A 10,268-nucleotide genomic window follows, 5' to 3' on the forward strand; every position below is an offset into this window, starting at 1 on the left:
ATGCACACGTTGCATGTTGGTTTATATACATTTTCAGCTGCTGTGATTAACACCGACACATTTGCAATAAAAATTCTAATTGGTGTAAGATTAATATGGGTTTTCAATGGTTAATTCTTAAAACCATTTGATTTCTTTGTGAACATAAATACTGGTTACTGCAACAGTGTTTGCCTACTCAAGCAAAGTGGCTCATAATGTAAAACAAAGCTAAAATAAAAAAACATTAATGATCACTTTAGAAGTTCAGAACTTTATTTCCCAATGAATGTGGTTGAGCATCTTACAACAAGCCTATTACCAAGGTACAAGGTACTCTTAATTCATAAAAAAAAGTAAATCATCATATGAGTCCAGTGATAGGTCCCTGTTGAAAATGTCTAGCTCATCATTATACTGTTAAATGTGGGGCAGTTCTAGATCCGTGGCAGAGGTAGTTAACCATCTTGGAGGTCTACAAACAAATCAGCACAATAAATACAAACCATTCAACAGCAAAGTCCTTATTTTGCTTGTGGGCCAACTGGATCAATGCTGAGTGGTCGATTTGTGAAGGGGTGCCACTGGCCCTGGATACTTGGACTCTCTGTGTGGACGGGTTTACGAATGCGGATGATGTCTAGTCCTGATTGGTTGGACATCTTGGTTATAAGTTCAGCAATTTGCTGAGATGTTTTGTTGGTGACCGTCTCCTCTTGGACTTTACCATTTACTGCAGAGAGCAAACGGAAACAGTGAGTGCAGTGCACAGTTAAACTAATTTGAGAAATTGTCTAGTTGTTAGGAATAGAAGTAAAGATCACATACAATACTCGGCTACTATTTTGGGAATTCTGCTGGACTGAGGGGAGATGTAAACCACAGTTCCTGGGGTTTTCTTGGCAAAGTCGACCACACCTTCCTCAATGAAATCCCTAAGAGAAAACGTAAAAATAAATTATTTCACTATAAACAACACAAAACAATGCATCAGCTAGAAATGTTAAGTGAAACTATAGAAGAATTACCCCAAACTACTTTTGACTATTATTTGCTGAGTCTCTTTATTCAAAGTAAAAAGTATATACATAACATATTTATATTACATAATCACATATAATACGGATCACATACCTGGCTCCCAAAGAGCCCTGTCCTTTCTTTGAAAATATGATAGATATCCGCTTTAGCTGACACACATATCGACCCACTCCGTTGTGAAGAACGCTCTGTAAAAAACGACTCGGTGTACCGCGAGCAGTCATGTCAACTCCCTTAAAGATCCTTCATTCAATTAAATTCACTCTGTTAACGCAGTCAGTCTTTGAACCACTATTTTAGCAGTGTTTGGGTTTAGAGGACAGCTGTTAGAAGACACGCGTAATATCAATTCCGTTAGAAATTGTCATCCGGGTGGAAACTGGGACTGAGTGTCAGCAGTTCTGCATGGTAACATACACAAAGTTTACAATAACTAGAAATACGTTGAATTTGTCTTTGAATGTGTTAATATTTTTAGAAGTATGATTACATTATATTTGAAGCCATACAGACAATATCTTTGTGACTGGTTACTTAGAGACAGAGTTGGTGTTTCACACGGAAGTATTTTGCAGTGCCGACCTGATGGCCATGGAGCTGAGAAGGCATGCAGACGCATGTTATTAATTTGGCGCGCTTCTTACATTTAAGTAAGTTTCTATAAATCTGAGAATTCTGCATTTCTTCTGTTTATAGTATATCAACATAATGGCTATTTTGTCATAGATTATTTCGACATTTTTGTTCATTTCACAGATACACTTCTGTAATGAGTAGTAACGTTAGGGGTCATGCATGGACTCTATGTAAATGTACAATATGAAGTCAGTGACAAGAGTATATACTATATAGAAATGTTTACATACACACACACACATATATATATATACATACATATATATGTGTGTGTGTGTGTATTATATATGAATATTATATATATTTGTAATATAATTAGGGATTCTGTTGTGTTTGATGGTTAATTTAAGTGCTTATGAATGTTTTTTCATGTTACAGGTATGATGTCCTGAATAGCAGAAAATGTGGAGGAGCAAGTTTCTCAGGGGGGCTGTCTGTCTCTTGCAAGGGGCAGATCGCTGTAGTTCCTGTAAACGTTTTCAGCTTCCTCTCTGGAGATATTTGTCTTTTTATCGGCCATCCCTCCATCCGTTGCTGCAGTGTCCCGTAAAGGCACCAACATGGTATCGATCTGAAATCAAATTGAGACGTGCTGTTCCTTTATATTTCTATAGAACATTGAGAAAAGATGCGACGTCTACAATAGATTTCCCTCTCCATCCCCTCACAGTGACTGACATCAAGCAGTATCTTCGCTCAAGAGATATTACGTTCCACGATGGGTACAGCTGTTTGCATGCTCCTAGTATCTTTTTGGAACCTGGGTCTGGTAAAGAGAACCACTCACTGTTTATCAATAAAACCACCGGACAATTTTTGTGCATGGAGACTTTGGTGGAGGGGACCTGGGAGGACCTTCAGGATTGCATCGAGGTGATGTTAAACGAAGGCCAGACATCGATAAGCCCTAATGTGCTGTTGGGTTTTCCTGAGACTGTGGAGGAGCAAGAGGAGAGCGAGATGGAGCTGAAAGAGGTGCAGAGAATCTGGAGCAGCTCCGTGCCTTTCTCCGACCTCCTTGAGGAGGAGGCGGAGCTTGTCAAAACAATGTTCCAGATAGGAAAACTCACCAACGCCACATTGAAAAGATTTGGTGTTAGGTTATTCAAACCCACTAAGAGCTTGGTGTTCCCATGGTTTAGCGGGCGTGATTCGGGCCTCCGGGGCGTTAAACTGCTTTCTGCTGCCATCAAAGGTGACGGGCAGGTGGTCTACACTGAAGCTACAGTTCCGAAAGTTTCCAACTACCACAACCTCTTTGGTCTACCTTTAATAGCACGGAAGGATGTTGAGGTTGTGGTTACAGGACATGAGTTCGACACCATGGCAGTAAGTCAGGCCACTGGTCTTCCGTCTTTGGCCTTGCCGCGGGGCGTCAGCTGTCTCCCCCCGATCCTCCTGCCTTATTTGGAGCAGTTCAAGAAAGTTACATTATGGCTGGGAGGAGATATGCGCTCATGGGAAGCCTCAAAAATCTTCTCCAGGAAACTTGGACTTAAACGCTGCTCTCTGGTCAGGCCGGGGGAGTTTCAGCCATGCCCCAGTAAGGCAATGGCCCAGGGAAAGAACCTGGCCCGAATCGTCAAGGCGTCTATTCCGGCTGCCCACAAGTCCATTGTTTCCTTCAAGCAGCTCAGGGAGGATGTGTACGGGGAACTGGCTAATGTGGAGCAGGTGGCTGGGATAGCGTGGACTAGATTCCCTGAGCTCAGTCGAATTCTTAAAGGTCATCGCAAAGGGGAGCTGACTGTTTTTACAGGTGATGTATGAACTCAAAAGAATAGTTCAATCAAGTTTGCATATTATAACAACCATTTAACTGATAATATTACTGTTTTTTTATTTGTAGGTCCAACGGGCAGTGGAAAGACCACCTTCATCAGCGAGTTTGCCCTAGATCTTTGCATGCAAGGTGTCAACACACTATGGGGCAGCTTTGAAATCAACAATGTGCGCTTGGCCAAAATTATGCTGACTCAGTTTGCCAAGCAAAGGCTGGAGGAGAACCTGGACCAATATGACATGTGGGCTGACAAGTTTGAGGACCTGCCTCTCTACTTTATGACCTTCCATGGACAGCAGAACATCAAGTAAATACTTTTCCCATTCCTTAAAGGAATACAAATTTATTTACCCTTATGTATCTGACGCTTTCTGTGTAAAACAAATCAAATTTATGAAGAGTTATCATGTTATCATGTTTTTATTGTGTTAGTTAGCTGTATTTTTTAAGTTATTATGGCTCAAATCAAAACAAACCAGCTTCAGTTTGATGATATGAATTGGACTGCACAATAAAAAAAACATGATTTTTTAAAGAGTTATCTAATTTTGGAACCAAACTTTGTTTTTGTGTCCATGTTGTTTGCTTACCAACATTCTTCGAAATATCTTTTGTGTTCTGCAGAAGAAAGTCATATAGGTTTAGAATGACATGAGAGTGAGAAAAGGAGAAAGATTTAAAATTTTTCCCTAAATAGGACGGTTTTGGAGACCATGCAACATGCGGTTTACCTGTATGACATTAGTCATGTCATCATTGACAACCTGCAATTTATGATGGGCCAGGAGAATCTGTCTTTTGATAAGTAAGTCAACAATTTAAAAAAAATCTGAATTTTTACAATATATACAATATTAGTACTATTATAGTTGTTCAGTTGTTCAAATGTATCATGCCGGTAGAAATAAAAGTTATTCATGGGTTTAAACTTTTTGGAGGATCTATTGACAGAAATGCAATATAATATAGATAACTATGTCTTCAAAGGAGTGTAAAGACCTTACATAATGAAGAGTTATGTTTTATTACCTATTTCTATCTACATACACCGTGTGTGTCCCCTTGCATGCAGTTCGCCATGTTGTTTCTACAGTAGCCCTAAACAGACAAACTGCGCTACAGAGTGCATTTCGTAAATATGTTACCTCCATTGGCAAAGAAGAGAAAATGTAATGACATTTTAGTGCTGTTTCACCGCTAGATATTGCTAAATTTCATACACTGGACCTTTAAGTGATTATTTAATTGTCTATTTATGTTTTTTAAAGGTTTGCAGTACAAGACCACATTATTGGAGCCTTCAGGAAGTTTGCTACAAATAGCAGCTGTCACGTGACCTTAATCATCCATCCCAGGAAAGAGGAAGACGATAAAGACTTACAGACAGCCTCCATCTTTGGCACAGCCAAGGTTGTTATTTAAAAAATCTATTTATTCCTCTGTGAGTTTGGTTGCGTATATGTTTGATTTTTCTGTATGGTGCATGGGCCTAACGTATCATTCTTTGTCACATCAGGCAAGTCAGGAGGCAGATAACGTGCTCATCCTCCAGGAGAAGAAGTTGGTGACATGCCCAGGTCGTAGATCCCTTCAGGTGGCCAAGAACCGCTTTGATGGGGATGTGGGGATCTTTCCCTTAGAATTTAACAAAGCCTCGCTCACCTTCTCCGCTCCTGTGAAAGGTAAACAGAAACTTCGGAAAGTCAAAGCGGACAATAATGATAGCACAGAGGAAACAGAGGGAATTGATCACAAAGAAAAAATTGAGAAAACGCTCAAGCCTACCAAAGCTAAGACTGCAAGGACTGTTAAGGGGTCTGGGCCAGGAAAGCGTCCCGCAGATGAAGAAAACAATCTGTAGATTCAAGAATGAGTATATGTGAGTTATAATTATCATTAAGATAAATTCTCTGAATGAGGTTTTGTTGTATAAGTGAGTCCAATATTTCAGTCTGGAAAATAATGTTATGATGCTTTATTGTTGCTACTGAGTTGGCCAACATCGAAAACTGTTCATAGTGGTTCTGGATAGATTGGCATGTTGTCTAATTGTATAAAGATGTAAATGCCAAAACTGAATGAACGTTTCTATTTTTACATGTCCTTTAATAAGCGGGAGAACAGGTTGTCATTTTCTATTTTTCATAACCCCTTCCATTCCTTAATAAGTTATATACACTGAAATATGCAATTTTATAAACAATGTTTGTTTTCTTAAGTATTTTCCTGATCAGTAGAATTAAACAGTGTCATGTACATACAGTATAGTAATACTGTATAATCCTGCCATACATTTCATCAATGTAAAGTCTTAGTTTATGCTTATAGTTTTATTTTAGGATAAAAGTTTTAAGAACAAACAAATAAGCTATTTGATATAAGCTGTGAAAAAAATATAATAAAAGTGTTCCATAGTCTCTCTTCTGCTTATTTATGTTTGTATTTTGATACTTGCATTATTTTTCTGCTTTCAACTAATATAAATTAATAAAATAAATTGGGTGTTTGCCTTGTGTTTTATACTGGGATTCTGTTTATGTTTAAACAACTGGGACCCTAAAGCACCTTTATAATGCTTATAACAAAATATATTTTTTTTATCATATTACATCAATAGTCAAGTCAGCTTTATTTATATAGCGCTTTTTACAATTTTCATTGTTACAAAGCAGCTGTACAAGAAAACATTGACTGTGAATATCAGACACACTATACAGTGTTAATTAAATAAGACTATAAAATGTATTAAACTTATTGTTTGAAAATAGTAAATAACAAGAGGATGAATAAAAAAATACTTAACGAATTGCAACTTGAAAAATTTTAAGAAATACAGGTCACTAAAGTAAGGAAAAGTTTGGCACGTACAACTGTTTTGTGACGCATCACGTGACTTTTCTGCGCCAATCAGAAACCTCTGGTTGTAGATGCAGGAAGTGTCCGAGTGTCCTCACTTGGACGTTCCTCATTTTTGTTTAGGGAGCAGTCACGTGGTCTTTGACACACTTTTGTACGCGTACATCGCTCATTAACTTGTAAATTAGTTGATACTCGTCGTTTAAACCGCATGGCTTTAGCTACCGATATCTGGCAAATTACTTAACACACGTCAGCTAACAGCTATTAAAGCACAGTCCTGCATCACAATGGCCAAAAGTTATCCGATTAAAAATGTTGCTGATTTGGTTGAAGAGGCGCTTCGGGTGTACCGGGAACGATTTGGCGGTGATGACGCAAACGTTGCGGTGTGCGCTCCAGGACGCGTGAATTTAATCGGAGAACACACAGATTATAATGAAGGATATGTCCTCCCGATGGTAAATGACACTTTTATGACAATGATATTAAATCCCATTTAAGAAGTTGTGGTAACATATAAAAGTAAGCAGCAAAAGTGTAACGTTACTGTAAAGTGTATGTGTAATACAATCTCTTGACACAATGACAAATAACGTGAACCGAGTGTGTGCGTTATGACGTCATGTTTTGTCCGCTAAGCAAAATACCTTATCGTGCAGTTCATTTCTGCGTCTGTTCTCTCGTGTCCTTGGTGATATAAAATCTAGTTTACAGGACAGATAGTCCAGCTGAAGAAACAATACAAAATAATAATTACATAATAATTTCAAATGCCATTATGAACATCACCCGTTTTCCATTCAAACCGTATGAAAATGTCTTTACGTAGTGTGTTTTGGACTTTATTCCAGTCATATTTGGTGGTGCTCTGTTGGTTTTCATTTGCAGGAAATATTCCACCTTCTGAACTCAATACGTTACCAGCAGAAAACCACAGAGACGATTTAAGTTTCAATTAAAACCAAGTCCCTTTATATTAACGATTAGATGATTTCTGTGATGGTTTCTATTGTTTTTCTTATCAGGCATCATTTGTCCTAATTGTCCTTTAAATAGAAATGACCACAAATCACCTCCACATAATATGTATGAATGGTTTCAGGCCTTGCCAATGGTAACCGTAATCGTGGGCAGCAAAACCTCTGACGAGAACTGCTGTGTCGTAACTCTGACTGAAGCTGCAGATGAACCCAGAGTGGTGGACTTCAATCTCCCATCTGAACTGGCCCCTCTTTCAAGAGGCCAGCCAAACTGGGCCAATTATGTTAAGGGAGTTGTACAGCACTATAGAGGTAAACTATCGCAAACATTTTTGTCCATCTGGCACAAAAGGGAAGTAATAAGAATCTGTAGATGTTGTCTTCCTCTAACACGAAATGTGACCCCAGGGCCCCGTGCCGAGAACCTGTCCGTGGACTGACCTTTTTATATAGTGTTTACGATATCTGCACTTGCAGTACTTGCTGGAAAGTTGCTGAGCACACTATTGTTTTAAACTAGAGATAAACAGGTTCAGCATGTACTTCGGTATGACCGAATGTGCAGAAGTACAGATTAATCCCTTTATGATCCCACTTTTGTAGATACTTTAATATAATCATTTTCAAAAATGTTCTGCTTTTACACAGCACATCCCGTCCCTGGTTTTAGAGCTGTAATAGCCAGTAGTGTGCCACTTGGGGGCGGCCTCTCCAGTTCAGCTTCACTTGAAGTGGCTGTGTATACTTTTCTGCAGCAATTGTGTCCAGGTAAGAACTCCTGTTGGTCACCCAGTCACTGTAGCTACTTTGAGTTAACTTTTTATTATAACATATATTTAGGGGTTAGTGTCTTGGGCTATAGAAATTGAATCACAGTAACAAGTTTGACATTTAAAATCATCTCTTCACAGATGATGGAAATCAGGTTGCCAAAGCGATCGCCTGCCAGCAGGCCGAACACACTCATGCCGCTGTGCCCTGTGGCATCATGGACCAGTTTGTGTCTGTTTTGGGTAAAGAGGGCCATGCGTTACTCATTGACTGCAGGTAGATTATTCTGCGTATCTTTGTCATGTGGAAATACAATATTCATTAAAAATATCTCAGACAGAGCTATATTTATTTTTGTCTAAACGTAAATGTAAAATATATGCATTTGATAGACATTTGTATTCATTGCAATTTGCAGTGCCTTGTGCGTGAACCAAACATTTTATCCATTCTACCTGCAATACCTGGGAATCAAACTTGTGATTTTGGCATTGCCAGCCCTGTGTTGAGAAACAAGAACACAAAAATAATGTATGAAAATGTTCTGTTTTTCTGAATCATTCCTTTTAGATCTTTGGAAGCCACCGCTGTGCCTTTAACTGACCCCGAACTTGTAATTCTGATCACAAATTCCAATGTCAGACACTCACTCACAGGCAGCGAGTATCCCACCAGACGAAAGCAATGTGAGGGGGCGGCAGCCATTTTGGGCAAGAGCAGTTTGAGGGATGCAACTCTGCAAGATCTGGAGGGTAAGAGAAAGAAAGATTTGTAGAAGGCACCATAATGTATTTGATTGATCAGGGTTTATGAGTTTCCATAACCTTAAAATTCTTCCAAATTCACAGCTGCCAAAGATCGATTGGACAGTGTAACATATAGACGGGCGCGTCACGTGATCGAGGAGACCGAGCGCACGGCGCAGGCAGCAGAGGCCCTCAAGAGAGGAGATTACAAAGAGTTTGGAAAGCTGATGGTGGAGAGCCACAATTCTCTTAGGTAAACGTCAGTATGCAAGATTGGCATTAGAGTAAGAAATGCTTTTTACAGCGACGTATTTCCTAAGCCTGTTTGTTAAATAGGTGAGGTTAACTGCCAGTTAAATGAACTTAAATAGTGTGTTCTTTGACTGGGATAAACATTGTTTATTTTAGGGATAATTACGAGGTCAGTTGTCCAGAGTTGGATGAGCTGGTGTCTGCAGCACTGGAGGTGGAAGGAGTCTTTGGGAGTCGGATGACGGGAGGAGGCTTTGGTGGATGCACAGTTACATTGCTTCAGGCACAAGCGAAAGAGAGAGCAATGAAACACATTCAGGTTTTATCAGTTTAAGATTTTCTGCTTGAAGTTTCGGCTTATGAGTGACAGTTTTATTTACTGTAGATAATAAAACACATGAGCAAATTATTCAAGATGTTTCAATCAGATTTGACTTTCGCCTTGTTTTATTTATAGGCTAAACTAATAGTTTTTTTCTACTTGGAAGAATACTGACCAATTTGTACTTGTTCCGTTTCTTTACAGGAGAAATATCATGGATCGCCAACTTTCTACATTACCACCCCATCGGATGGAGCGCATGCTCTCAGTCTATAAAATAAAAAGCTCATCTAATTAACAGACATTAACTTTTTTATGTTTACAGAAATCAGTGATAGTATTAGATAAGCTAATCTAATACATATGTCAATCATTTTGCAAATGTCAATGATGTTTACACATGCAGCTTTGGTCTTAATTACTTAAAAACTTAATTACCCATAATGGTTATCAATTTTAATAAAGAGTATTTATATAAATCGTGACAACTTCCATGGCTTTTAAATGTATTGTATATGTTTTTTTAACTGCATACGTTTTAATTGTATATAATATGACACAAATGACTTCCATTTATGAACCAGTGTAGTTGTAAATCCAAAAAACATATCCATGTTATATTTCACTCGAAAATCTAATAAAAAGTAATTTTATTGTGGCATTAAGAAAATAAAAGTCATATTGTTTTCTAAAATATATTGAATATTTCACTCCTGTACATCTCTGATTCAGATAAACTTCCAATCATCATTATCTCATTTATTTGCTTATATTTTAAAAGCTCGTTTATTTATTTCAACCCCAGGTGCTTTCAAAATGCACATACAGAATGAATGTATTTGAAATAATGTATTTGTTAGCGCTTGGTATCCGAACCGTAGTTTTGAGCGACCCCTGCC

General features: G+C 38.4%; 3 protein-coding genes across 3 annotated transcripts; 2 read left to right on the forward strand and 1 right to left on the reverse strand.

The window, feature by feature from the left end:
• Positions 1–233: 233 nt before the first annotated feature.
• Positions 234–1,613, reverse strand: mrpl43 (mitochondrial ribosomal protein L43). The gene is made up of 3 exons (XM_079476705.1): positions 1,114–1,613; positions 808–914; positions 234–712 (listed from the first exon to the last, which is right to left on the reverse strand). The coding sequence occupies exons 1-3, from the start codon at positions 1,242–1,244 to the stop codon at positions 504–506; spliced, it is 447 nt and encodes a 148-aa protein (XP_079332831.1). The 5' UTR covers positions 1,245–1,613; the 3' UTR covers positions 234–503.
• On the forward strand, positions 1,581–5,958 carry twnk (twinkle mtDNA helicase). The gene is made up of 6 exons (XM_079476704.1): positions 1,581–1,670; positions 2,035–3,415; positions 3,506–3,746; positions 4,137–4,244; positions 4,708–4,849; positions 4,956–5,958. Exons 2-6 carry the CDS (start codon positions 2,059–2,061, stop codon positions 5,298–5,300), a joined length of 2,193 nt encoding a protein of 730 aa, XP_079332830.1. The 5' UTR covers positions 1,581–1,670; positions 2,035–2,058; the 3' UTR covers positions 5,301–5,958.
• Positions 5,959–6,341: 383 nt separating this feature from the next.
• On the forward strand, positions 6,342–10,251 carry galk1 (galactokinase 1). Its single transcript, XM_079476226.1, has 8 exons — positions 6,342–6,756; positions 7,401–7,590; positions 7,927–8,046; positions 8,190–8,325; positions 8,620–8,801; positions 8,898–9,048; positions 9,204–9,366; positions 9,574–10,251. Exons 1-8 carry the CDS (start codon positions 6,586–6,588, stop codon positions 9,643–9,645), a joined length of 1,185 nt encoding a protein of 394 aa, XP_079332352.1. The 5' UTR covers positions 6,342–6,585; the 3' UTR covers positions 9,646–10,251.
• The last annotated feature ends 17 nt before the right edge of the window (positions 10,252–10,268 follow it).

The sequence above is a fragment of the Barbatula barbatula genome (genome assembly GCF_947034865.1).
Source record: "Barbatula barbatula genome assembly, chromosome: 16".
Taxonomy (NCBI): Eukaryota; Metazoa; Chordata; class Actinopteri; order Cypriniformes; family Nemacheilidae; genus Barbatula; species Barbatula barbatula.

Bases quoted from the DNA above. Each gene is read 5' to 3' on its own strand.
- mrpl43 (XM_079476705.1), bottom strand. From the start codon at position 1,244: ATGACTGCTCGCGGTACACCGAGTCGTTTTTTACAGAGCGTTCTTCAC. The intron at 915-1,113 runs GTATGTGATCCG...GTTTTCTCTTAG, and splicing joins CAGGGCTCTTTGGGAGCCAG to GGATTTCATTGAGGAAGGTG. The intron at 713-807 runs GTATGTGATCTT...TGCTCTCTGCAG, and splicing joins CAAAATAGTAGCCGAGTATT to TAAATGGTAAAGTCCAAGAG.
- galk1 (XM_079476226.1), top strand. From the start codon at position 6,586: ATGGCCAAAAGTTATCCGATTAAAAATGTTGCTGATTTGGTTGAAGAG. The intron at 6,757-7,400 runs GTAAATGACACT...GAATGGTTTCAG, and splicing joins AAGGATATGTCCTCCCGATG to GCCTTGCCAATGGTAACCGT. The intron at 9,367-9,573 runs GTTTTATCAGTT...GTTTCTTTACAG, and splicing joins GAGCAATGAAACACATTCAG to GAGAAATATCATGGATCGCC.
- twnk (XM_079476704.1), top strand. From the start codon at position 2,059: ATGTGGAGGAGCAAGTTTCTCAGGGGGGCTGTCTGTCTCTTGCAAGGG. The intron at 3,416-3,505 runs GTGATGTATGAA...TTTTATTTGTAG, and splicing joins GGAGCTGACTGTTTTTACAG to GTCCAACGGGCAGTGGAAAG. The intron at 3,747-4,136 runs GTAAATACTTTT...TTCCCTAAATAG, and splicing joins CATGGACAGCAGAACATCAA to GACGGTTTTGGAGACCATGC.